The sequence below is a fragment of the Anopheles nili genome, chromosome 3, assembly GCF_943737925.1.
Source record: "Anopheles nili chromosome 3, idAnoNiliSN_F5_01, whole genome shotgun sequence".
In the NCBI taxonomy this organism is placed as follows: domain Eukaryota; kingdom Metazoa; phylum Arthropoda; class Insecta; order Diptera; family Culicidae; genus Anopheles; species Anopheles nili.
In genome coordinates, this window is record NC_071292.1 from 49009833 (window position 1) to 49036987 (window position 27155).

At 50.1% G+C, this 27155-nt stretch overlaps 2 protein-coding genes across 2 annotated transcripts; both read left to right on the plus strand.

The window, feature by feature from the left end:
- The first annotated feature begins 303 nt into the window (after positions 1-303).
- LOC128725561 (uncharacterized) lies at positions 304-3003 on the plus strand. Its single transcript, XM_053819315.1, has 5 exons — positions 304-319; positions 850-1044; positions 1189-1944; positions 2017-2308; positions 2381-3003. The coding sequence occupies exons 2-5, from the start codon at positions 1006-1008 to the stop codon at positions 2803-2805; spliced, it is 1512 nt and encodes a 503-aa protein (XP_053675290.1). The 5' UTR covers positions 304-319; positions 850-1005; the 3' UTR covers positions 2806-3003.
- Positions 3004-11406: 8403 nt separating this feature from the next.
- On the plus strand, positions 11407-26665 carry LOC128725144 (multiple C2 and transmembrane domain-containing protein). The gene is made up of 15 exons (XM_053818866.1): positions 11407-11551; positions 21470-21672; positions 21742-22279; positions 22359-22501; positions 22566-22757; positions 23118-23266; positions 23684-24002; positions 24081-24277; positions 24357-24537; positions 24611-24789; positions 25597-25716; positions 25927-26026; positions 26120-26226; positions 26311-26518; positions 26585-26665. Exons 1-15 carry the CDS (start codon positions 11407-11409, stop codon positions 26663-26665), a joined length of 2862 nt encoding a protein of 953 aa, XP_053674841.1.
- Positions 26666-27155: the final 490 nt, after the last annotated feature.

Here is a 27155-nt window from a genome sequence, read left to right on the forward strand (position 1 = left end):
GCGAAGCGAACATAAAAAAAATCACAAAAGGACACGCCACCCGGTTTCGCTCCCACGTTATCAGGCGGGGGGGTTTGGCAGCCTGTGATCTTCTAGCGTGATCGTTTTTGCACTCTCTCTCTCTTTTTGCTGGAGCCACCATTCGAGCGTGCGTGCGCGTGTTTGTGTGCACGGACCTTTTTGTGCGGGTGGCGTTTGTGTGGGTTGCGCGTTACTCGTAACGCCACCGGTCGTCCCGGCGAGCAAGCGTTATCATTCCATCCTTACATCCGCACGCGAGGGGACGCTGTTCGGTCACGGGCCGCTGCCAAAGCCAAAGGTAAGAAACCGATCAGCCTGGAGTGGAATGGAGTCAAACGAAAAAAAAAAAATAGCAACAGCAGTGCCCAACGATACCGGCCAAATCGTTTTCGTGTGCTCGTGAGACGTATGGTTTTTGTGTGTGCCTTTTTTTTTCTTTCTTTCGCACAAACAACCGCATGATAATCTCTGAACCTCGCAACTGCACGCGGTCTGATAGCGGGTACAGGAATGCAGCTTTGCCGTTTTATTTTGTCCAGCTGATTGTGGTTCCGTTGCATGCAGTTTTGTGCAGAAGTGCAGCGAGACACTGACCGGCACCGTCCGTTCGGGGATGCGTTTGTCGGACATTTTATTTTTCATTTTTTCGGCGTGTGTCTCCAATCCGGTAAAATTGCAGAAAAAAAACCCTCACGGCACGTGTAGTAGTGCGCACCAAAACCCGCGACACGGCACGTATGTGGTAGTAGCGAAGGCGATGATGGCGCTTCGTTCACTCGGCTCGCACTGTTAGAAGAACTCTAACCTCACTTATCGCTTTCACCGTAGAATCGATCGATCGATACGATCAACGGGCAGCACCACCACCACCTTTGGAACCGCACCACTGACTCAGGGAGTGACCACCATCAACCAAGTGGCCGGAATAAGCGCAGCAGGAACAGAGGAACAAGGAACCACTGGCACAAGGGGACAACGAAAGCCATGGGGAAGACCGCGGTGATTAGTGCAACCGACGAGCAGGTAATGTGTACGCTGGTGGGGCAATGTCCAAACAACACACACGCACGCACACACCCATGCACGTGACCACCGTGAGCTGGTAGACATGTTTTGATTAGTGGCGACTGATAGCATTCACTTTTTTTTTTGCTCTCCGTTTGTCAGGAGATTGCCGAGACACGCGGATCACCCATCGCGGACCTGCTGTACGATGTTGGAGCTCGAGCCGCAACAACGACGATCGGTCAGTTCGTGTACCGGCGCATCGACAACCTGCTGTGGACGGTGGAGAAAACGGCCCGTTGGTCCTTGCCCCAGCCGGGACCGGTTGCGTTGGCCACCAAACCATCGCCGGCGGGTGATGAGAGCGAGGATGTGGCAGCGGGAAATATTTCCGGTCCACCATTGATACGACCTCTTCCATGGTTGCTGTTCCTACCGGCGTTGATCCTGTTGCGAGTGGTGCGCAGTACGTTGTCGGTGGGATCGCGATTGATTGGTCAAGGACCGGTGTTGCCGGCGGGTGTGGTGAGCTTTTTGCAGAACAAGCGGCGGAAGTTGCGAGCGCTAAAGTATCGCGGCCAGCGGTTGCAAAGGATCGCTAAGGCTGAGCGGGAAGCGTCCGAAGATCGGGTGACTTGGCTTGAGCGGATTATTCTGCCGCTGAGGACGGTTATCTGCACGCGAGGGTATCGTGGGTCACACGAGGATGGCTCGGATGTGGCGCATGCGGTTGTGTTCCGGAAGGAGCGGATTCCGGAGGCGAGCGAGAAGCGTGTGGGTGGATCGAAGAAGCGAAATCTGAACCAACGGGAAGCGGAGAGTGTGGAGGAGGAGGCCAGCAATGAGGAGTCGTTTGAGGATGCGAGTTGTAAGGCGTTGTTGGACAAGTACGAGGATGATGAGGATTCTAGTTTCCACGTGAGTATGATAAGAGATATCGGCAATGTTGTAGCTGTTTCTAATCCGTTGATCCTTTGCGGGGTTCGGTAGGTGGAAGATGTATCGTCTGGGAGCTCGGATTCAAACGACAGCTCACTTTCGGATTCCGATCCGTCATCGAAAAAACCAGCCCTCGAAGGGGATAGAGTGCCACCAGCTCAACAGGCTCAGCAGCAGAAACAAAACGGAAGCCAACAGCCACCGGCTAAGGCAACGGAAGCGCCTCACAAACGCTCAGCGGATGTGGAAAAGAACGGTGTAGAAACGCAACAACCCGCTACAAAACCTGCGGCTTCAAAAACGATCAACGCCAGCAGCCGCTCTAAATCGGCCGCAGATTTGGGTGAGTTAAAAAAGTACCTTTAGACCCCTGGGAAGATGTATTTAAACGAGCTTTTCAACGTGATGTTTTTAGAGAACGGAAACGCTCAATCCGCCACCGGTGGGTCAGAAGCGAAGGGCGCAAATGGAACAAATCCACCCTCGACGACACCATCGAAGAGCATCCCGAATTTGTCCAGCTCGCCGGAAAACAACGAAAACAAACCGATCAATCAGAATGGACCGATCGCACCCGGTGCACTTAAATCGCCTCCCAACACGATCCTGAAGTCTTCGACCACCACGACCGCCGGAACCAAGCAGTCCCCGAACGCGTCCATGAGCGACGTTCGCAGCAACTTCCAGCAGCAGAAGCAACCGAATCAAAAGCATCAACCGGCGAGTCAGCAGGTGGTTGGCTCCGTGCAACATCAGCAGCAACACCAGCAGCAACAGCAGTACGTTAGTAATGGTGGGAAAAATCGCAACAAGAAGCTCCCTGCTCAAGCGAATCCTTAAGGATCCCACACGCCTATGAGCTAGTTATATGTGTTATGGTTTAGGATGTGATTTATGTTTTGTTTTTTTTTCTCTCTCGCTATTGTTGTTGTTTAAATACCCGTTTTAGCAGCGTTGTGTGTCTGATTTCTTCTCTTTGTCTCTCTTTGCAACCCGTAATCTCGCTTGATGAAGCGATCGTAAATAAATTTGCCGCCCCCTCGCGCGGTTCTCGTTCCTTTAGTGCGCGATTTTTTCTTCTTTCCGTCTCGCTTGCACGGTGTTAAAAACTGCATCAAACCGCAGGGTAAATTTCTTAACCTTATTAGAGTATCCTCGGGGGCTCAGGGTGGCTCAACATGCACCCAACTCACAGACCACTGCAGATCGTCCTGCTGCTGCTGCTGCTGCGGGACATACCAGGACTTTCCCTACCGCTGTAGTGGTGTGACGCGTGAGTGTCCTTCCGACCGTTTGCGCATGGAGCCGCCGTTGTTTTGGGGGCACTCATTGGCGTAGAAAATTTGTCCGGTTCCGGTTCAGGATGCTCCTTCCCCAGTTCAGTTCGATTGTCGACTTCGACAACGCAACACTGCGGAAGGCGCTCGATCCGTGAATGCTAGCCGTGTGTGAACGAGTTCGGTGAGCAGCGCACACAACAACAAGCCCCGATAAGGTCCGTCGGGAGTTTTCGCGTTAGGGCTTGTTGCGTGAGGAAACGCAATTTTCACACCGTTTTCAGCAGTTGCCAACGGGAGGGTGGAAAATGCCCCGTTTCGCCGGACGGGCACGTGTGTTTGTACGTGTGTTGGGAAATTCCCCTGGGGGGGGACAATTTTCACTCCTACTCTCGGTGCGCTCTCGGAAGACCTGCATGACAGGTCGTGTGCAGTTGTGTTTGCTGAAATTTTATCAATGAAACACGAGCATGGAGTGTTCGTAGTACACAATACTAGAAGGCCTCAAGAGACCGCGAATGTTAAACAGCATATATGAAAACATCACCGTTGTTTAATAAACCAACCATCGCATCAAAGTAAGCCTTGACGTTCGTTGTTGGAACGTCCCACAATAATAGGGCTCTTCGCTTATCCATCCAACGGAATCGTCTGCATGTAAAATGTGCCCTTAACTCGCGTGCATGCTCATGGACCTGCTGCACACATGCACCCAACCCCGTCAGGTTAATTACTGCGGCTCCAAACAACGACGTCTTTGGCCTACGAGCCCATTGTTATTACCCCCACAGCTCTCTGTTGTTGTTGTGCCTTTACGCCCGCAGGATCACACTCGCAAAAAAGGGATAACGGGGGGGGCATGACTTGTTGGCATTGGTCACCTCTGGCCATCCTTCTTCTGCTCCTCTAGTTCCCTCTTGAAAAAGCCCCCAAAACCTGCGAGCCTGAGTGAATGAGGCGCGCACGCGTTTCCAACGTGGTCGCGTTGCGTTTCTCGCGCGTGCAAGCAAACTGAAGTTCTCTCTCACACTCTCTCTCTCGCTTGTGAGTGCTCTCGCGGGTACCCAAAACCCACAACGAGAACAACAAACCAAAACACGTCCAAAGAAGCAAACCCAGGTGCGGCTTGCATGGGCGAGAGTGCTTCATCCCGCTCGACGGTGAAATGCGTGCGCCGGGTGAATCGCGCCACGCTTTGTATTTGGCGTCTGTCAAACGGTCGCGTGAGGCTGTCAAAACCGTGAGTCACTCGCGAGAGCCTTACGCTAATTGTGAGAGCGAGATTGAGAGCATGAGTGCCATACAGCCCCCATTCCGTGGAGCCATGCGACGTTGGGGTTTTGTAGTTGAGATCGAAACCGGGAACCAAGCGGAACGTGAAAATCGCGTTTCCACGTCCGTGTGTTTCCGTGCGGGGTTCTCCTCTTTCCCAACCAAAACCACCCCACCCGTTTGTGGTCCGTTTTGCGAAGGGGTGCCCTCGTTTTTGAAGGGTGTTTTGAAGACAGCAACACCACTGGGCTTTCAGAAACCATTTCCCTAATCGCGTTCAACAGTGAGTGAGGAGTGTTCGTTTCTTTTCTTTCTTATTCATCACCAGAAGGCGCGTTTGTGACGGGGGTTTGCAGTGGGTTTTTTCCCTCGTGCATGTCCGGAATCCGGCTGGAATGTCCAGCACACACGTCAAACGGTTTCAGCAGTGAATCACAGCAGGCTGTGTGATGTCAAACACACGTCGTCAAGTGTGCGCTTTGCACAACGAGCCCTATTGTTTACGGTCAAGCCATAGCCAGCAGGGCGAGTGTGAGAGCTGGCGATAACGTGCCTGTGAATTATCGAGCGGTCATTCGTTTGTGAGTTGGCGGTTTGTAGCTCTTCCGAAAAAAAGGGCCCTAGTGCTTCTTTAAACGACCCTTTTTTGGGAGGTGCTCAACATCTTCACCGTGTGTGCGGTAGTGATAGGAGGCTCTTTAGAAGTATGCACCGTGCCGTGTGAAGGAAAAGTTTTAACATCAAACAACAACAACAGCAAAGCTCACCAAAGCTAGCGATAATGAATGGGAAGGCCCCCATTGCTGTGAGGGAGCAATGATGGCATACAAAAAAAATAATACGCACACCCTTCGCTTACTTCGCACTGCCGTTGGAGCCGTTGGAGAGTGAGAGAGCGAGAGCAAACGAACGTGTGCGTGTGCTGAGTGCAGCTAATTGGGGAGCTGAGTGAGTTCAGAATCGTGAGTGCGAGAGAGTGATTTTTTGCGTGACACGAGACCACGCGGTGTGGCACGTTCCCGGGCGGTAGGGCCTTTCAACAGGCGTAAAAAAAGGACACCCCCTTTTTGAAATGCTCCACATCCGGTCGGGGGGGGGGGGGGGGGGGGGGTGCTCTTTTAGGGGTGGTAATGTGCCATGCAACGTCACCGGAACGTGTGGTGCGTTCTTTTTTGTGTCTCTCCCTTCACAGGACCAACACCGGCGTGCGTGAGTTTTTCGCGTGAGCTTTTTAGGGTGCGAGTGAATCGCGGAAACGCACATCGGGAGAAAGAAAAAAAAGCCCGCGCTGCTGGTTGCGAATAATCAGCTTAAGTGAACATTGATGTACTCCTCGTGGAGTTGCAGCCAGGGGTTCCGCTTTTTCATCCTGCCAGGTAAGCAAACACAACAAGGTGCGGGGGGCACTTTTCGGCTAAGAAAACCCACCGAAATAAGCCTAATGTCCTGCGGTGCGCGCGTAAGGCGACGCCGAGGAAGATGTGGAAATAATTGGAATTCACCTGCCACTGGTGGTGCCCTTTGGTCGAATGCGACTGTGGGCGGAGGAAATGGGTGGTGGGGAGTCTCACGGGGAAAACCCATAAAACAAGCAGCGACCCGGCACGCCGACCCTCTCGCTTTGTGTCTCTCTTATCCTATCTCGCTTGCTTTGGGCTGTAAGCTTGACAAAATAATTACTTCCCACCCGTGAGCCGGTCCTTCTTCCACGTCGGTTGACATCAGCAAACCAGAGCAAAACAGACGCAGACGAAGAACGGGAAAGCCAGCCGGCGACGATGGCGCCTTTTGGCGCCAGCGAGGAGCCAGCTAGCCGTAAAATTGCGACCAGCAGTAAATGTTTTTCCCTCCCGAGCGTGTGAGAGAGAGAGAGAGAGGCGTTGGGTTTCTGCACAAAACATGCTGCTAAATATTTCGTCCTCCCCAGCGCGAATTGAGGCCGGGTGCGAGTGCATGCGATGAAATATTATTTTCCACCCCAAAAAAGGGGTGGGAAGGAAGGCCCAAGCACCCCCTGTGGGGGGTAGTTCGCGCGCCAGGAATGCGTGACTAACGTGTGAAGCGATTTCCCCTAAGGGAACCTACCCGTGAACGCGATTGCCGGCTAAGATTGCGATGCGATGCTTCATTGAGTTGGGTCATGTAAAAGAAAAATAAATAAATAAAAGAAAAACCCCATCCAGACATGTGAACGCACACACGCGGGGCATGCGATGGAAGAGAACGAAGCAACAAACAACAACCATAGAACGCCCAACGCCGTTGCCAAATCGGCCACACGGGTCTCAGAAATGGTCGCATAATTAATCAGCAAAACATTGATTTTTGGTATGCTGGACATTCTCTCCTTCCCTCTCTCACTCACACGCTTTTTGTCTCATGCAAAGGGGGTAATTTGTAAGGGCAGCTTGCGGCTTCCAAGGCCTGCTTTTTTTTTATTGGGGAAGGCGAAAAAATATGTATTCTTATCGTTTATGTGCGATGGTTGGTGGTTTTAAACACGCTATCATCTCCCGGCGCCGTTCGTTCGGCCGTTCGGTTTTATGTTGTGTTGGCTCATGTTGTGCATTTTCCGTCCAATTTTCTTTTCCTCATACTCTTATCCTCCGCCCCAAAATGGGCCGCCCAACTCAGCTCGATAATGAGCGCAATGATTTGAATGGGTTTCGATTTTTACGTTCCATGTTGTTTGCCTTTTTTCCATACAGCTCTCTCAAAAAATCGAATACGTGACAGTGTGACGAAACCGATACAACGAGCAATCCCCGGGGTTTCCGGGTGTGTAATTATCCGAAACACGAGCGCAATCATTAGCGTTTCATTAGCGTTTCGTTTGCTGCTTAATTAGCACGCGTCATGTGGAAACGTGAAACGAGTGTCTCAGAAAACAATCTCCGGTACGTGATAATTCGCTTTGAAGGTGTACGAGTACGAATGCATCCCTTTTTTGAACGGGGAAAGAAGAGACATTTCGCACATTAGACGCGATGATGAAGAGCTTATTTAGCTGGATAAATCATTTATCAATGCACGCAACCAAGCCGACGGCTGCGCTAAGAATTCAGCTCAGAAAGTCGCATACGAAATTTAAATTCGCCTTAGGTGCTTCTTCCGCCGGTTGCGTCTCCTTCGTTTAGCATTTGCTTAATGAGCGTCACGTACCAAAAAGCCCACCGTTGGAGGCTAATACATGGTTCGTTCGTTCTGTTTGTCATGTTCAACGTTCTTTCTTTTTTTTAACGATACCTAAAAGAATGACACGATTACCTCACGATTACGCTTCATTATGCTTCTCGCAAGCGTCATCTGATTGCGGACCCAACCAGGCAACCAGGGGGCGAGCGAGCAAGAAAGGACATTCCACATTCAGGTCCTTCTTTTATACACGCCTAATCCCCCCGGTCGGATTCATTTCATCAGCCGCATACAATCACGGCATCGATGACGAGGACGGCGACAGCGATGATGATGATGATGAAATATCATCCGCCTCAATACGCGATCGCGTTAAGCGGGACAGCGAGGACAAGGAAATCGGTCTAAGGATCGGTTTTCTTCCCATTCCTCCCTCCGGACGTACCGGTGCCGTCGAAGCTCGTTGTTACTAACTCGATTTATGATTCGATTTACTGGAACGAGGCACTTCGCAAAACGGACGTTTCACATCCCACACCCACGTAAGGCCGGCTTCACAGGCTCTCTCTCTCTCTCTCTCTCGCTCTCTCTCTCTCTCTCTTGGTTTTCGATCTCAATCTGCTCCACGCACCCACGTGCCTCAAGCGGAAAAGCCAGCAGCAGAAAGTATTAAAAGGCATCTGGAGAAGGATGGGAAAAAACTGGGCGAAGGAAACCCATTTGAATCGTTTATAGGATTCCCTCTCGTTTACGTCTCTTTTAAAAGCGCTCTTCTTTGTGCGTCCTTTCAGAGCCCATGAGCTGACAGGGTACCTCCGAGTGGGTCGAGGCTTCCTGTGCTACAATGACATTTTCTCGCGCGGGTCCCGTCCGTCCGTCCGACATGGTGTAATAATTTAGATTCGCCTAGCGCGGCCATGCGTTCGTGAGTGAAATCGCGATTAATGTCAGCCGATTTGTTGCCATTCCGGGGCAGAAAAAAAGTAGTGGCGGCGCCGTGGAAAACTCCGCCAAACCGGTCCTCAGCGAGCGCGTGGCGTGGTGTTTTCAATTTACAATTCAAATTACGGCCGGCGGCGACAGTAAGCGTGAACTGGTGGAAAGTGAGAGAGAGAGAGAAGGGCGAAAAGCGAACATCACACGGCAAAAGGGCAGACAGGCGGACGTGCAGGACTCGGACGCGCGCCATGATGGTTTTCGTCCTTTTTGGCATTGTAAACAGGGCGAGTTTTCCACCAGACCGGGGTACGGTACGATGGTTTCGATTTTTCCCGGCTAGCTTTTCTTGCACCAGATCTCTAGATCCAGGGCACTGCTTGTGGTGGGCCGCAGAAACCGAGCAGGCACAGACAGATGAGAGCGTGCTCGGTTAAATGTCGTCTAAAAATTAAATTCATTCCCTGGTCCTAGACGGCCATGACGGGGTTTTGAACGATGGCGATGATGATGACGATGCCGAGTAGGCCGGTCTAGAATGATTGTTGGCGTGGTGCCAGCGAAAAACAATTGCTGCATTGTGAGTCTGCCAGCCTCGGTTCCGGGTGCTGTAGGTACGGTATTTTTCCTGCTGGGGTGGGAAAACCTAAAGAAAAAGAAATACACATTTTTCCATTAACGACAGGCGCAATGGGAGCAGGGATGACTTTTTTTTTGGCTTTTCCTTCCCGCAAACGAACACCAAAAACAGGTGTTTTTGCGGGCCTGTGGGTGCTTGTTCGATGTAAAAAAGATAAAACAACCGCGCGCGCGAGCGCGGGCCCAGAGTGCCCCAAAAATAGAGCGCTCGTAAATTTGCGAGCTTGTTACGGGGCGAATTTTTGGTGCACAAACAAACTCGCCACAATAATGTTGCCAATAATTAAATTGGCTCGAGCGAATACAATTAGCGGCGAATAAACTCGCATCATTCATCAGCACAAAATTCTTGTAATTGGTTTTCCGCAATAACAATAAGAGAAGGAAAAGTTGGGCGCCTCCATATTCAAAAAAGGGCAGCGCAATAGCGCCACTTATCATCCTTCAACCAGGACGGAGGCGACCCTTTTTCACCCAACCGCGTGACAGGTTCGACGCGCAGGCTGATGGTTCGCTCGGCGCATTTCCACGGTGAAAAACCACCCCTTCCAGTCGACTTCAACCGGTACAATAAATCGAAACATCCAGGTTGAGCCGCAGAAAGGGTCCAATAAAAAAAAGTGCCCCACCCAGCCCCAAAAAAAACCATAAACGTGGCCCTGAGTGCGCGTGTTTCATGACTCGTAATCGTTTGTTTGGCGGGCAGTTTTCGGTCGGCTGAGTCTGACAAATATGCTCACCTTTCGGTGAGCAACAGAGGAAGAAAGAACAAATAAAAAAAGAAAGAGTCTGGTGTCAATAAACTAAATTTGCAACTGGTTAAACTCGGGAGTCACTCTGGTGGAGGTCGAAAACCGCGCGACACAAAACCTTTACAAGGCGAGCTTTTTATCGGACGTGTTAAACCCTTAAAGGGGCAAAGCAATGATGAGTGGATAAAACCCTTGAGAAGGTGGCTCATGTTACGCCGGAAAGCACAAATGTCATTCCTCATATTCCGGTGTGGGTTCGACATACGGGTGGCTTATCTTCATCCCCCTGCCCACTAACAAGGGAAAACGGAAAATTTCCTCCATTTTCTAACAATCTCGAATATCTCTTTTCATTCGCAGCAAAACAAAAGCCAGCAAAATCCGGCAGCCATCTTCAATCAATCTCCAGCTTAGACGGCTCCAAGTAAGGCTACCCAAAACAAGGCGCCCTTAGAGTAGGACCAAAAAAAAATGGAAAACGAAAGAACGTAAACCCCACGAAACACGAATGTGCCTCGGGAAGTGGAACACAACACTTCCGGTGCGTTGTCTCTGGCGCGAAAATCTCACCCAGGACCGAGGAAGGACCTGCGGCGCGATGGAACTCGCAAGGAGCAAATCAAACTAAGCGCTGACGAAGCAAAATCCACCTCGATGGTGGTGAAGTTGGCAGCCAAAACGTTGAAGGAAAAAGGGCGCCAAAAAAAGGATGTGTTCTACTCGAGCGAAACCACCCTCGGAACCGGTTCCCTGCTGCCCGCTGCTATCCTGCCACGTCGTGTTTCTGGGCCCGCGAAACCTCAGCAACAGTGCCACCAGCAGCAGCCAGCCTGCAGTTAGTTAGTTAGTTCGTGGTTGGCACGCTTTTCCAATCGGAGGAGGTCCTTTTTGCCCCTTGTTTGATTCCAGCCCACTTTCTTCTTCCACACTTTCGCGCTTCGGAAAAAAAAGAACTCTTCGCCGTGTCGGCAACCCAAAGGAAGGTCTTTTTAAGAGCAGGATTATTTTTTTTGTGTGTGTCTCCTGTGCCGATGCGTGGAAAATGAAGTGTCCGCGATACGGTTCGTGGAAAAGCAGGTGAAAACGTGGCCCCCTCACTGGCGCGAAGGACTTTCTAACGACCTGCGAGTTCCTGCTCATGGCTCGAGTGAATGTCATCGTCGTGTGAGTGTTTTCCCGGCATAAACAGCAAGTAAACCCCATCCAACTCCCCCATCCTGGTGAAGGAAAACAAATTTTTCCTTGCGACGATCAAAAGTAAACCCAACGCGATCTTCAAAGGACCAGTTTCGGGCGACATTCCTTAGCGTGCAAGAAAATCGCCGATCAGGGAGGTGGAAAAATCACCCATCCCAAGGGTGAAAGTGTGTGTGTGCGTGTGTGTGTGTATACTGAAAGCACGATAACAGCGGCCCAGCCGGACGGTGACGATGGCAGCAACAGCCTGTTCCACCTCGGTCACACCTGGCGGTGGAAGCAGCACTCTGGGTGACGGAGGAGGTGGCGGTGGAGGTATCAACACGACGCAGGGAGGCGCTGGTGGCAGCGGGGGTGGTAGCAGTAGTAGCGGCAGCAGTAAGTACCGCGTGTGTCTCTATCTCTCGTGCTTCCCGAGTCCTTTCGAGAAGCCCAACGTTCTCACGCTTTTATCACTCGGCGGTGTTTAGTCCTTTTCCCATTGCAACCGTTCACGCTCCTGTATCGCATCCCCTGCGTGCCTGCTGTGTGTGTGTGTGGTCACCCCCGCTTGGGGGTAGAAAAATTGATAATTAATATTTCACGAATGCTGAATGACTTCGGGAGGGCACACGTGTTCGTGTCGTTCGAGTCCTTCCGGGAAAAGGACCTCTTCACCGGTGGAAGCTTTGAACGAAATTAAACATAGCCCCAGCGGTGATGGGCACACCATTTGATCCTTGTGGGCGCTGGCACGGTCGCCTTTGATCTAGCGTGATAGCTCCCCCTGGTGGCGTGGTGGGCAATTAATTTGGGAAGTGGAAACTAACGATTACGGCCCGCTGGTTTCGGAAAGGAAAAACACACCTTTTTGATTGGGGTTGACGATGATCACAGTAGGCGTGTTGGTGGCAACAAATATTTCGACGTAATGTTATAAACACACATTGCTTGCTTCTAATAACGGGGGCGAATTGAAGTTGCATGGGTTAAAAAGCAGCGTAATATATTTATTAACATATAGCGTTACGGATCGGTACACTAATTGTGGGTCTGGAATTATTTATCCAAAACAATGATTCACACAACAAGGCGCAGGCAGCTTGATTTCGTTTCGCGATAAAACCTCAACAAAGAAGTAGGAGAATCAGAAAAATGGGCAAAAGTACGAAAAAGTATATGACACATCATTTTTAACATGGAACAAGCAAAAGGACATTTGGTTATCGTAACCAGTCCATGTTCAAAGTGTGGTTGAGTAATAGTTTATTCAAATAATGGGTTAACAATGAAGGCCCTTAAAAGCTGAATTACACTACCATGTTATCATAAAACGCTGACAAATAATAACAATAACTGTTGTTGTTATTTATTTAAGAACGGCCCGGCCGTATGTAGATTTGAATAATCATTTGTGAGCTGAAAGGCATTTCCTCCCAACAGCCGCGGAGAGCCTTATCCCGGGCTGACTCGGTTGATAACAATAATTATTATAATAACAAAAAGCCTGTGTTAAAGTGCGATAAAATAAACTATTTTCTATGGAACATGTAAAAACACTCACATTTCCCAATTAACGATGTAACGATTGAGCAGTTGAGCTGTTACTAATCGAACGGGAAGGTTCGCAATTCGATGCGGACTAAACACAGTACGACTACCTTTGGCCATGATCCAACCTAGCGAATGGTCAGTTCGTGCTCGGGTTTTTATGACGCCGCTGGGAATTGATCCTTCACCGGATAGATGCTAGTCTAAGCAAACACTCGATATCCTAACACACCTTACCCAATGCATGCTCAAACCATGCTAGTTCCCATCAGGCTGTGCTAAAAGTGTGTCGTAAAAACCCTCCCACTCTCTCCCACACACGTCCCACAAGGTCATGGCGAATGGTTACTTGTGTGTGGTGCGGTTGTGCGGGTGGAAAAGATTATTCACAATTATTTTACACTTTCGCAAAATGGGGTTCTGAGTTCGCACCGTGAAGGCGAAACTAACGCGGGTGTGCAATTCGATACGAAAAGCCGAAGGAACATAATTAGGGGGGAAAACCCCCGTTCGACGACGACGATTCCCGCAAAGGACGTTGAAGGACTCATTCCACCCACGTGTGCCGGCGGCATAAGCCACAAAAGGGGTTTTGGTTTTGGTACAATTACCGCAAGCTGATTAGGAAAAGTCGCTCGTATGGAAATGGCAGACATGGCAGCAGAGACCGGGTTACGCTGAATAATTGATCGGAAAGAGCAAACGGCCCTGGTTCGGGAAGGGGGCAAATCGGAAATTCACGAGACGTCTGTGTTAGTGGGCCTGGTCATTCATGCCAAAGGATTCGACATGAGAAAGGATGCGCAAATGATCGCAAGGAAGCGTAACAAGGATGCGACGAGTGCTTTCACCAGGTTTTGGAGTTAGAGCTTTTAGTTTTGCTCCTTGCGAAGGATCAACACCGTGCCGTGGTTTTGTAGTCACAAACCCAGCACAAAAGGCTCACAAATTGAGCTTAAACTAGTGGGAAAAGAAAAGAAAATAAGCGCACGGGGTAGCGTAGGGTTTAACGCGTCGAGTGCATCCGGGTTGAAGTGCCTTTCCCCCCGGGAGAGTCTCATGCATTATTCGGTGCTCTAATCGCGAATTCGGAATCACCCCCACCAGGCACGCGTATATGTGTGTGTGGGGGGGGTGAGGTCATAAATTATTCACCGTTCCATGTCACCCATAACGCTCCATCTATCTCCACTGGGCAGGCGACGAGGTTCACGTTCCTTGGGGCCAAAGCGAGTTTTAATGTTTGATTTCCCACTGCTGGTGCTTTTGGGGTGACGTACTGAACCTGCGGGCGTACTGAGTTCGCGTGCGTACGTGTCATAGTGAATCCCTCCGGGTACCCGGGCATTTTCCGATGAAAACCAGGGCGTGAGCCGTTTTCCATCCCCACAGGGCACTCTCGAGGCTCGAAAATGAGGCACAAAATGATGCGCTACAACGCAACAGTTTGATTTTGTGTGAATCGTCCAACGGGAGTGGTTGAACAGAGACCGTTGGCTAGAGAATGAATCCTTCCCGGAAGTGCACCAGCAGGCACAGGTGGCCGGTTTCGTTTGACGGAAAAACGGATGCACCTCGGCAGCGCATCTTCTTTCAACAAACAAAAACCTCCTGAAACTGCGATGACACATTGCCATGGTGAAATTACCACCCCCTTTTCTTTTTGGGGAGGTCCTTTTTTTTCCCTCCCACATGCCAGGAAAAACGATACCCGAACGTTTGCAAATTTCCTCACCCAGCCGACGTAGGCTTGTACATTATTTATGGCACCACTTTCTTTTCGGGGCTCCAGGATTCTCCGGTTCCATTTTCGGGGGAGGGTAGACGAGCTTCGTTGCTTGAGCATCGGTTTGCAATTTGCCTTTTATTCTGTGGCACCTTTTCCGAGGTACCACCACCGTACTCCGATATATCATCCGAATCAGCTATTGCTAGCCGCCTCTGCCTCTGGTCTTGTATGACTTTTCGCTTTTGTGAACTCCGAAAATGACTCCTTCACAAACGTGGGAGGTGTATCAGGAGTTTCGTTGTCTTTTTTTTTCTTCTTTCGTTTTGGTGCACACCTTTTCGAATTCCAAAAAAGTGCAGATTGAAAATCTAATTCAATTTCAGCAAAATCACCACCCCTCTGATCGATAGCCTCACGGATAGCACACACAAACACACGTTGGGCGAGAAAATCGATCGAATCGATTTCGTTTCGGCGTCCGGAGAACTCATTTGGAAGAATTGAGGAGAAAAAAAAAGGGCATCACTAGGGGGGACGCCATCCTTTTTGGGGACGCCATTCGAGAGAGCAGGCTCCAGCGTATGGAGCTTTTTATTTGAAACTCATTTCAAAACCATTTCACATCTGGCTTTTGATGGCGATGGATGATGATGGTTAGAAGAAACAGGGACGCGCGCGCTCTCTCATTGTCAACTGATTGTGAAAACGAAAAAAAAGGAGAAAAACGCAACAACCTTCTGCGCGACCCACACGAGCGTAATGTAACCAATTATCTGTCCCGATCGATAGGGGTTGAGCCACCCTCCCCCGTTAGCGTGCCGTTTGCCAAGCGTTGGCGCGTAGAAGTGAACCCAAATTGTCGTCGATGATGCCACAACAATCAGGGGCGCACCCGGTCAAGGTTTTTCCGAATGATTCTCCCTACTCATAAACACTTCAGCCGAGCCTCGGAGGCCTCGGGAAAAGCCGAAACAAATGCGGGTGAAATGCAAGGGCGAGTAGCTGAAAAGAGAACGCCCAGCGCGCGCGAGATGGAGATGTCATTGGAGGTTTATTGGAAAAATCCTCCTTCAAAAAAAAAAAACAAAGTAAAACCCCTTCCCGCACGATCGGAGTGCGCTTATTTGTCTGCTTGAAGGGCGCTTCAAAGCGTCAAGGTCAAGCACCCCGGTTCGGGATGAGCTCGAGACGAGTTGGAATGACGGGAAATATGACCGCATTCAAACTCGAGCATTGTTTGCGGGGCCTCTATTTTGCGTATTTTTGCGTGACAACCGATCGAAGACGAAGCACACGAAGGTGGGTGGGTGGGAAAAGAGCAAACACATCTCCACACACACACACATACAATCCTCTTTCACAATCAGCTGAGAGTACCGGCAGCATGGCAGATCTCTAGCACCAAAATGCCGCGTGCTTGCGCAAAACACAGCAGCGCCACTTCGGTCACGAGCGGGAAAATCGGAAAGCTCGGTTTGGCTGCCGGAAGCATCCCCGGAACGAGGCGCTCATGTTTCAGTTTTTCCTCGACCACCGAACGGTCCAGATCGTCCGCTTGGATGTGTGTTTGTGTGCGTTTTTTTTTTGCTCTGCTCTCGTGTGCTCCTTTTCTGATATTACCGGCAAGCGCGCGCCCGTGTCGCGTGTGTGTGAGTATGTGTATGTGTGCTTACTTCCGACCGTGTTCGAGATGAAAAGCGTGTGAAAAGCGCTTCGTGCGTGTGTGTGTGGACGCGCTGCTGCTTTCCATGTTAATTTGTTTTCACGTGACCGTGTGCCGGGAAAAATCGAAAACCCCAAACTCGCAGGACCTCTCGTCGGGTCGCTTGGTAAGTTCGTTTTGGGGAAAATGAAACCCCCATCCCCACCGGCCACGGGACGCGTCATTAGAACGAAATTATGCCGCCGGGTGGGTGGTAAACTTTCATTTCGAAAGCCGCACCTCCCCCGATTTGTTTCTAATGGCAATTGTTCTCGACAATTGTGTTTCGAAAAGGATAATGATGATGATGGACTGCCATTTATCGGTGGCACCATGGTTTTATGATGATGAAAACGTGCGTTAAGGGCTTCCGAACGCACGAGTCCCGCCGCATGATTTGATGCACTTTTAACAATCGTTCGGAAATCCAATGCTCGAAGAGGCTGGCAGAGTAATAAAATAAAAGAAAATTAATCCTCGCAGCTACGCGCAATCCAACGGCTATTCGAGTGGAATAAATCCTCCTCACAAATGCCCCCCCCCCCCCCCCAAGAAAAAAAAAAACGAGGGCCGATTTGTAAGTCAGTCGGCTTGTGTGTATTTTTCCACCCACCGATCGGACCTTCGGATATTTTGTTAGCAGCCCGGAACTCAACCTTTCCTTCCTGCTGATGGCACCGGACGAGCGCGTGAAACGAAAATTTCAAATTCGCCTCAACTCTGACCTTTTCCTAGCGCGAACATGCGTTTTCTCGCGGCCGGTCATGTGACGCGAACACTAAAACCCGGGAGGGTCTGCCAGCATCCCAGAATTTTCCCAAACCTCTCGTGCCACACGGGAAAACGAGGAAGTATGCGTAATTCGGTCACTTGTTTACTTGCTTTTTGCCTTTTTTTCCTCCGATCTCAGTAACCAGCGGTTTCGTATCCGTGGTAACACGCTGGCGATGGCAGTGAGACAAATCTTGTCCGGTTTTTTTTTTGTGGATGGGGAGTTGAGAATAAAAAAAAACCCACCCCCGGAATTGTGGTGACCAACACACACACACACAAAGACAAATGTGGTCCCAACTTTTGGCTGGCGGAGCGGATAATCCCCGGTGTAGCTTCCGTCGGTCGAGAAAAAGCCGGCCTGCCCGAGTTTTGTGTTCTTGTCGCCCTTTCTTTTTTGTTTCACTCCCTTTCGTGAAGCGTGTTTACTCGAGAAGCGGCACATGTTCTGGTGGGTGGGATTTTCCTTGTCGGGTTTTTCTGTTTATTTTTGTCAAACCCCGCAAACGAAACCTGGACCACACGTCGCGAATGGCTGTCCGTTCATTAGCCGGAGTACAGTTTTATCTCCATTTTCCTCCGCGAAGGAGAGCTGCAAATTTGTAGCGCTTCTTGTGAGGTTGTTTTTTTTTTGGTGTGCAAATATTTTAAGTGGATTGTCTAGCATGAAGACCGACCCATACCGAACCCAGGCACGTCTTATCACACTTTATCGGCCTCTACCGCAAGCAAACCGGAAAGGCCAACAGAGATTCCATTTCGGAACTTCGCGTTTTTCCAAATCGAATCGACCACATTCGAACCGGAAATCGGTCGATTTGTAGACCGCAACAAGGAGAGAGACAGAAAAAAAACCCCACAGTTGTAGTGTTCCCGTACGGGAATTAGCCGACCGGAAGTCGGAACCGGAAGAACAAGCTGGGGAGGGGTTTTCTTTTTATTGGCGAAGATTCACGCCACCGAATTCCGGTGGGCGACCGTCGGTTGCGATGTATTTATGGCCCTTCGTTCGCCCACCATTAACTCCGCAACGTCATTTATTATTTCGGTGCCCAAGTGAGAGATGATTTATGGCCGGATGGTGGCTCAGGTTGTGGAGAAAGAATGGGCCATTTTTTTTTGTTGTTGTTGCTGTTGTGTGTCCAGCCACTGGCCATGCAATTCTCGTGATGAGAAACCGCGGCACAGTCGTTATCGCTTGAGGTTCCATTTTTTTTTGGTTATTACGACTAGCCGGTGTTTTAATCTCACGCTAAATAAATACACCGAAAAAAAAAGGCTCCCACGTTTGGGCTTAATCTCGCTAGATGCAGGCATAAATAAAGCCCCACCGACTGACCGAGTTGACCATCCTTCGGTGGCCGACCTTAACCTTCGCGGTGTTCCTGGACATATGCTAGAAAAATGCTAGAGGCTTATCTTTTCCACTGCCCGGGAACGGGAGTTCCACAGCTGTATTAATATTTATTTTGTTCGCATATTGCACTTCGAGGGAAAGTTGGGAAACTGCATTTCATTCCACTTTCGAGCGCGTAATTAAGTTACGCGAGAAAAGGATCCTCATTGGGCGAGGTTGAAGTTGAAATTGAAACCCCTTTTTAATAGCTCTCTCGAAGCGAAAAGCCGCCTCAAAATTGAGACACTAATTTGACGTCGCTATAAGCAATCTCTGTCCCGAGGGTTTTTGATTAACTTTTCACGCGTTTTCCGAGCATCTCGGCCGCTGTTGGAAAAGTGTTGCTTACCGCTCACCTTTCGGGGTTTGGGGGGTTTTGTGCTTTATTCTGGTTGCTTTACTTTGCTCCACCCAAATCAACAGATGTTGTTGAAGCCCGGACGAAACCTCGGCTCTGTTCGGGTGGATGTTTGCTTTGGGTCTGACACACGTCAGACAAACCCACGCCAATCATATCACCCACCTCCGATGACCCGCTGTTTACCGGCCCGAGACTTGCTGTGGAGCGAAATCCTGTGGTTTCTTGACTTCGTTGACCCACCGTTGAAAAAAAGGTGCAAGTTTTTGGGGGCCAGCCTTGGGAGGCGCTTTTATATTGGCACAAAATGAAGCATTTCAAGGTTCGTGAGTTTGTGAGGGAGTTTTCGTAAAGTTTTTGCGCATCAAAAGTTTATTTAAAGGCCTCACTAACAACACCTGGCCGCAACACGTGGTGGCACAATTGCAAAAATTGCTTCAACCCCGCTGCAGGACGACGCGGGTGCTGGATCGATAAATGTATAGCCGTGTTATGGCCTTCTAAAGGCCTGTTGCTCTTCACGGGGGCCCTTTGGTCGGGTTTTATTTAGCGAAACAGCCCGCCCCCCCCCCCCCCCCCCCCCACTTCTCATTCGGGCACCCTTTTGGTCATAATTTTCCCATTTTCCCTCTAACACCTTTTCCCAGCCGGGGCTCAGGATGTTGGTGCACGGGTCACTAATCTCGGCTGAGTGCGCTTCCTGATTAGCTTTTCAACGTTCAAGAGCACCTTTAGCGCCCCCGTAATAATCAGCGTGTATGTGTATCTCAAGGGTTGCCGTCTGAAGGTGGCGATAACAGCCTCGGAGTGGCATCTTGGGCCATTTTCATTTTTCTCTGTTTTTTTTTTCGCTGAATGTGATTAAAATTACGTCCCCTCCTGGAGCAAGGGATTAAGGCTAAGCTAACGTCGGCTTCGTACTTCCGCCCTTATAATTACGGGCCACTGATTAAGGACAACAATGGGCCCTTTACTGCACGCGAAGAGTGAAGAGTCTTCTCGTAGAAGAGTCTTCTCAGGCACCACCACCCGTGTAGCCGGGGTGTACTTCCGCCGCAACTAACCGCAAGCGAAGTAAAGGCACCCATTTTCACTGGCCCGGAAATAAAGTGACACAAAACCCACCCCACTGTTGGGAGGGAAAACTCCACTCATGCCGTGACATTGTCGTACACGAGCATGTTGCAGATGATTTCCATTTTTGTGGATTAACTTTTGCCGCAGAGCCCGCGGAAGCTGCGTTACAATGTGTGTTGCGGTTCCGTTTGAAAAGCCACTGCTTTTTCCACCTCAATTGAGCGCAATCTCATCTCTCTTCAATCGATCGGTCTGGTAATCGCGTGTGGGCAATGGTTCGAACGCGAGTTTTCCAATCAATTTTCGTCGACCCTCAGCGTTCCTGTTTCCGTACAGCAAAAATCTGCGCACGGAAACCCGTTTGTTCCTCTCAAAAAAAAAGGGAGTGTAAATTAATGCGTACGCAAACAATCGAGCCGGTTTGGATCGATTTTCGAGGTATCAAGCAGCGTGCTGTTGGCAAGGACGGCCCGATGGTACGTGGATGATCTCATTCACCACCTGTTGCATATTCGAGCTCATTACGAAATACTGTCAATAAACTTTATGGCTGGCCAGCCGGGGCGATATGCCTCCATCTCATGCAGAGCGCGTTCTCATCGTTTGATAATTATAAACAAATAGAACGCCGAGTGTGTGATGTGGCACGGGGCGTGTGATATTCCATTGGGATGATGGAGATCGACGGAAAGCGATCAAGGTCAGCAAGGTTGCGTCCGTTTGGAACGTTTGGTATCATTTGAAGGGCGATTTAGAGAGCGAACAGTTAGCAGTGAGGTGTGAAACAGCTCAGACAGGGAATTTCGGTAGAATGTTCAGTAGTGTGGGCATGGAATTGTTCATTATCTTGGCAAATTTTAATCTTCTCAGGCATGATGTACAGGTTGGTATTTGTACCTTTAAAGTTATTGAAAATGTCAACCTTATATTAGGTCTAAAATGCAACTCGATCAAAGCATGGATGTTGAAATACGTGTAAAAGTGTTGACAGCCAACAGTGCAAACTACCCGCCGGAAAGACTAAAACTGTAACTATAAAAGACACTTATAGTTCCCGTAATCACATACATCTTTGAGACAAAGATTCCGTCTAAAGCAAGATACTCAGAAGGAAATTAGCGTCTGTATGTGAGGAAGGATCATAGAAAAGGACGAGCTCGACGAGCTGAATGATAACCTCACAGTAGTGGAACGAATCACCGCTCGTCAGAAATCGGTGGGCAATTCATGCCATTAGAACGGCACTTGACAAGCCAATAAAGTCGTTCGAAGTTGTCCACATGGACAGAGGAGGTTTAATAGACCCAACCTGCGGCGTCTGTTGTAACTTGATAACCGAAAACATCAAGGAGTGTACGATGTCATTCAGCGTTCGTGATTGCTTACGCCTCTTATTTGCTCACAATACCAGACTATTCCCCAATTCCAACATCATTCCTCCAATAAGCACCTCATTTATGTTAACGCTTGATGTGTTCCACAAGTAGTGTCAGTAGATTGACCTTCGATAGATCCACGATAAAAATGCTATACCTCAACACCTTTTTGTGTCTCTTTTTTATATCTTGCGCAAATATGTAATACGCTCGCTTGTCCTTCTGTAACACTCTCACGCACACACACCCACACACCCATTCGCGCTATGCTTGGCGATACGCAAACCCTACTGCCGGCAAACGATCGAAAAAAAAAAATACCACCGCATTATGCCCACTGCATCCTCACTTCTGTAGAACGTTCTCGACTGAATCTAGAATCCAAATGCTCGTCGCTGCGGAAACACCTGAGTAAGTCGGCCTCGGAGCTGAGCTGCAACGACTGCGGCGGTTCGGGTGACTCCCCGCAATCCTCACCCCAGCGTGCGCGGTCCGCCAACGTGCCCACAATCCCGGCCGGTGTCATCCAACGGACGCACGGTTTCTTCAACACCCTGCGGGTAAGCGATCGCAACCCACCCGGCCTAAACACGCACTAGAAGAGCTGATCGCGTGTCCTTTCATTGCAGCACCGGTGGTCACGAGGACGCAGCAAGGAACGACTCCGCGGGTCGCTTGGCCAGGAACTCGAGGGTCGCCGGGACAGCCAGAGTGATTACGCGGCCGATAACAGCTCGGCAGAGCACAGCAGTTCGGCTGCGACACCGCACCAATCACCGAGACACCGCGCTCAGACCCTGGGGGATTCGCCCTTGGTCAAGGTCACGGACAAGAATGCAACGATGAGCGGCTCGAGCGCGACAGGACAGGAGGGCTCGTCCACGTCCGGTGTGGCCGCAAGTGTGCTGAAGGTCCTGACGACGACGAAGGTGGACGTTGAGCCGAGCGCTGCGGCAGGACCGAGCGGTTTAGGACACGCGCTCACGTTGGGAGGACTCGCGAAGGTTTCGGAGATCGCGGGACCCAGTGGAACGTCCGTGGGAGCTGTGTTGAGCCCGGCGGATGAGCAACAGCGAAGGCGTGAAGCGCAGTTGAGACAGCATTCGTTCTTCCAGCTTCGGGTGCACCTGATCAGTGGCCATGGGCTTGTGGCGATGGACAAGAGTGGTGAGTAGGCTTGAGTGGTGAGTTTTTGATCGAGCTGGACTGATCTTAACGATCCTGTGGGTTCTTCATCTCCCCACAGGTACGAGCGATCCGTACGTGAAGTTTAAGGTCGGTGGTCGGTTGCTGTACAAATCAAAGACGGTCCACAAGGACCTCAACCCGCTGTGGGACGAAACGTTCGTCGTACCGGTGGAGGATCCTTTTCAGCCGATCGTTATTAAGGTAGGGCTTTTAGGTCCCCTTTTTCGGTTGTACGATGATCTCACGCGTGTCGGTGTTCGTGCAGGTGTTCGACTATGACTGGGGGCTGCAGGATGACTTCATGGGCTCGGCCAAGCTGTACCTCAGCTCACTGGAGCTAAATCGGGCCGAGGAACTGACGATAAAGCTCGAGGATGCTCAGCGTGCCTCGAAGGACCTCGGCGAGCTGAAGCTTGGCGTCACGCTGTGGCCCAAAACGCAAGAGGACAAGGAGCAAGTGAGCACATCCCACTTCATTACATCTTTCATCTCTTTCTCTCTCTCACTTTTCCGTCACGATCGATTCGCTCAACGCTCTTCCGTTCCGTTTCCTTCTGCGGTACCCCGCGCTATTTGGGGTCCGATTTTGTTTTTCTCACGTGTTCCTTCCGTTGCTATCGCACCTCGCCATCCAATTCAGCCATTCCATCCATCTGCGCCATCTACAGCTGCCTGTTTGTCGATGCCTACCCTAGGTTCGCTCACTATCGCCTATCGTTGTTTTATTTCTGCTCTAAAATTGCACCACCTTCGGCCGCCCACCCGGTTTTCCGGTCCGTTTTCTGTCCGTTCTTCCGTTTCCGTTCACGCTCGAAAGTACTTTCAGCGCAACCCGAAGCTGGCCGATGCGTCACGCCGGCTCAAGTCGCAGATCTGGAGCTCGGTCGTCACGATCGTGCTGATCGAGGCGAAAGGACTCCCGCCGGACGCTGAGAATGGGTTGAACGATATCTACGTTAGGTTTAGGTGAGCATTTAAGCATTTCAACTGGTGACAAGGAACTGATGCAGAACAAGGATCTACCGGTTGAGATGTACGGTTTTTCAGCTGCCCTATTACATATACGTCAGTCGTATCAGGGTGTACTTTCTCATATACCTTGATGGTTTTAATTTGATTCCGCAACCAAAACCTAAACTGGTGGAAACATTCAACGGAACTTTTATCTTTTAGCAGAATTTTTATGAAATCATATCTAATTCCTGGATAGATCTGCCTAATGAAGCTCTAAATAGGTGAAATAAACCGAAAAGTGCACATTTTGAATGAAACTTCGTTGTTCTGTACCGGTTTCTTGTCACAAATCAGCACTCGATCAGTAGGTTCTTCTGCAAAAGCACACGTACTCATACTATGCTATCTATCAACCTCTCCCGTCCATAGGTTAGGGAACGAGAAATACAAATCAAAGGCCTCATACCGTGCCCGGTGGCTTGAGCAGTTCGATCTGCACCTCTTCGACGACGACCAACTGCTGGAGCTGATCGTATGTGGGAAGTACAACACCTACGGCAAGTGTACGATCGACCTGCGCAGTTTACCCCGCGAACGCACCCACGGCCTTTGGCAACCGCTCGAGGAATGTCCCGGCGAAGTCCACCTAATGCTGACGATCAGCGGGACGACGGCTTCCGAAACCATCACCGACCTGACGGCGTACAAAGAGGACTCGAAGGAGCGCGCTCTCACCCAGAGCCGTTACGTGAGTGTGGCATGCTTTTGGGAGGGTAAAAGTCTATTGGTTTTTTTTTTTCATTCGTGCGTTTGTTTTGCTTTCCAGATTTGGCACAAATCGCTTCAGAACATGCGCGACATCGGCCACCTCACGGTGAAGGTGTTTGGTGCGACGGGCCTAGCGGCGGCTGATATCGGTGGAAAATCGGATCCGTTCGTCGTGCTGGAACTGATCAACGCCCGGTTGCAAACGCAAACCGAGTACAAGACGCTTACGCCAAACTGGAACAAAATTTTCACCTTGTAAGGAGGACTCCTTTCTGAAGGACTTCAAGCGCTTCATTCTGTTTTTTTTTAAATCTAATTCCTTCAATCCGCCCAGCAACGTGAAAGACATGTCCTCGGTGCTGGAAATCACCGTCTACGACGAGGATCGTGACCACAAGGTGGAGTTTCTCGGTAAGGTCGTCATACCGCTGCTGCGGATGCGAAACGGTGAAAAGCGCTGGTACGCGCTGAAGGACAAAAAGATGTACTCGCGCGCGAAAGGAACCCAACCGCAGGTGAGCCTTTTGTGAGCGGGCTTCTCGTAGAACGTGTCCATGAACGTCCCCCCGTTTGTGCTTCGTCCGGCAGATCCTGCTCGAGATGACGGTCGTGTGGAACAAACTGCGGGCGGCCCTGCGTGTGCTCGAACCGAAGGAAGAGAAGCTCGTCCAGCAGGAGGCAAAGTTCAAGCGGCAGCTGTTTCTGCGCAACGTGACCCGCCTGAAAGCGGTCATCATGTACTTCATCGAGGTTGGACAGTTTGTGCAGTAAGTGTTTGGGGTGGGGTTTTGTTTTGTGAAAAACCCCCACACCGCTGGGATGCTGTGAATAGGGACTTCTGTAAGCGGAAGGAAGCCCACGCCAAGTGTCCCGTGTGTTAAAGGACAGCAAAATGGATGCCAAAAGGCCTCGGTTCGCTCGGTTTGTTCGGCCGAGGCGCGCACAGAAAGCGGTGCGAATTCGGAATGCGCTTTTCCACTTTGAATGTGAATGCATCTTTAGAGTTGTGCAGCATTTTCCCGGTGCACTTTGGAGTTCTTTTACTGCGCGATGCTGACGGTCGTCGCATAATTAATGCAAATTCGGTGCCATGGTACCGGCGCTTCCGGGGTGACTTTTCTGAACGAATGGAGGCGCCTGGTGGCTATTGAATGAAGCCGCCATACTCGGGTGGTGTTGTAATTCGTAATTCAAGCACCCGCTGTGTACGTGTGTGGGGTTTTTTATTATTATTATTATTTCGCGATCAATACTTTATTGGCAGAACACGAGAGAAAAAAAAACTGTTCAAAAAGGTGTCTCCCTTTCAAATTGAAACCATTTCAATAAAATCCTGCCCTTCGAAAACGTATGCCCGTGGGACTGCTGATGATTCGATTTTCCAGGCGTTCATCGACCGGTTTTGAGGGTACTGCGCGCTGTGGAATGCAATCAATTCTAATAAAATCACCTCTTTAACGAGCCACCGCGCGAGCGAGTGTGTAAACAATGCTCAAATCTAGCACATGGGTTACGCTATTTTATGTGTCCCTTTTTTTTTTGCTCTATCTGTTTCTCTCATCCCCGACAACCAGGAGCTGCTTCGAATGGGAATCCCCGATACGGTCATTTATTGCGCTCGTTTTATGGGTCTGCGGATGCATCTGGTTCGATATCTCCACCATACCGGCCGTGGCGTTGCTGTACCTTCTCAAGTAAGTAAAGGTGCCTACCGAAGGGTTTCTTTTTTGTTTTTCATCGCGATAAAAAAGAAAGAACAGCACAAAGACACACGGTGCTCCCGGAAGCGCACAAAGCGCGAAGCATTAATTATGCATTTCGTTTGTAAGCCTAACTCTTCCTGCGTCCATGCGATTTATCGTCCGTTCTGTTCTGTTCTGTCTCGCACCGGTTCACACACACAGAAACTGGCTCATTCGATGGCTCACCGGCAGCTCGTCTCAGTCTACGGCCGACGAGTACGACGTGGCGAGCGACGACGAGGACGAAGAGGATAAGGAAAAGGTAAGCATCGCGCGGGTTTAGAGCGCCAGAATTGCGAAACAGACAGACAAAAAATGCGCTTTAATTATCATCAACTGCTTCCCTTTTTTGCAGGAGGAAAAGAAAACAATCAAGGAGCGGTTGCAAGCCATACAGGAGGTATCGCAGAGTGTTCAGAACACCATCGGCTTCCTGGCGTCGCTTGGAGAAAGCGTTAAAAAGTGAGCCCTCGAACCGTCACGTGGGATACGCCATCTGATACTGATGTTCTTCTCCGTTGGGGCTTTTTTCTTCGACTTCCACAGCACATTTAACTTCTCCGTACCCGAGCTGAGCTGGTTGACGGCGTTGTTGCTGCTAGCGGCCTGTCTAGTGCTGCATTACGTACCGATCCGTGTGTTGCTGCTGCTTTGGGGGTTGGTTAAGTTTAGTAGGCGGATAATTCGACCCCACAGCGTCCCAAACAACGAGGTGCTCGATCTGCTGTCCCGTGTGCCCGACGACGAGGAGATTGTAAGCATTTCCCAAACCATCAAAAGTGTCCAACTTTGGGTGACTTCTCTTTTGCTTTCCTTGTAGATCATGTGGCGCGAACTGCCGCTTCACTCGACACCGGAACTGGCCCGGCGGGATCCGCGAAAGAAGCATAAAGCTTCGTAATGCTACCAAACTACCCTGAAGCGCTACTTTAGGGACAATCTCAAGCGGGTTCTGCTCACGACCCGAACGCGCCAGCACGCGAAAGAGCTGTAAAAAATAGCGAACAAACAAACTAAGTGATAAGCAGCGACCAGCGAATCGAATCATCAATCGGAAGCTTTCGCGGAAGAGCTCTCTCACGCACTATCCATGATCTAGCTTTCGTCATCTCTAGTGCGTCATTGAACACGTGCACGGGAAAACATACACATTACGGATTGTTCCTTCTACTACCAGACAATGTCAGCCTCACTACACTTCCATTGTTGCATGTTTGCTAGAGTAAAACGGTTAAAATCAATCTTATCATAAGCTAGCCCTAGCGGTAGATCTGAACATTTTAGACACTACTTCTTTCTCTCTATCTCTCTCTATCTCTCTCGCTAGCTAGCTAGACGTTACGTATCCTTATTCCGCCGCTCGTTACCAGTTAGCTCGTAAGCTTTTTTCT

Coding starts and splice junctions, on each gene's coding strand:
- LOC128725561 (XM_053819315.1), top strand. CDS start 1,006: ATGGGGAAGACCGCGGTGATTAGTGCAACCGACGAGCAG. Junction 1,045..1,188: donor TTAGTGCAACCGACGAGCAG/GTAATGTGTACG, acceptor TCCGTTTGTCAG/GAGATTGCCGAGACACGCGG. Junction 2,309..2,380: donor TAAATCGGCCGCAGATTTGG/GTGAGTTAAAAA, acceptor TGATGTTTTTAG/AGAACGGAAACGCTCAATCC.
- LOC128725144 (XM_053818866.1), top strand. CDS start 11,407: ATGGCAGCAACAGCCTGTTCCACCTCGGTCACACCTGGCGGTGGAAGC. Junction 21,673..21,741: donor GTTTCTTCAACACCCTGCGG/GTAAGCGATCGC, acceptor CTTTCATTGCAG/CACCGGTGGTCACGAGGACG. Junction 22,502..22,565: donor TTCAGCCGATCGTTATTAAG/GTAGGGCTTTTA, acceptor GTGTTCGTGCAG/GTGTTCGACTATGACTGGGG.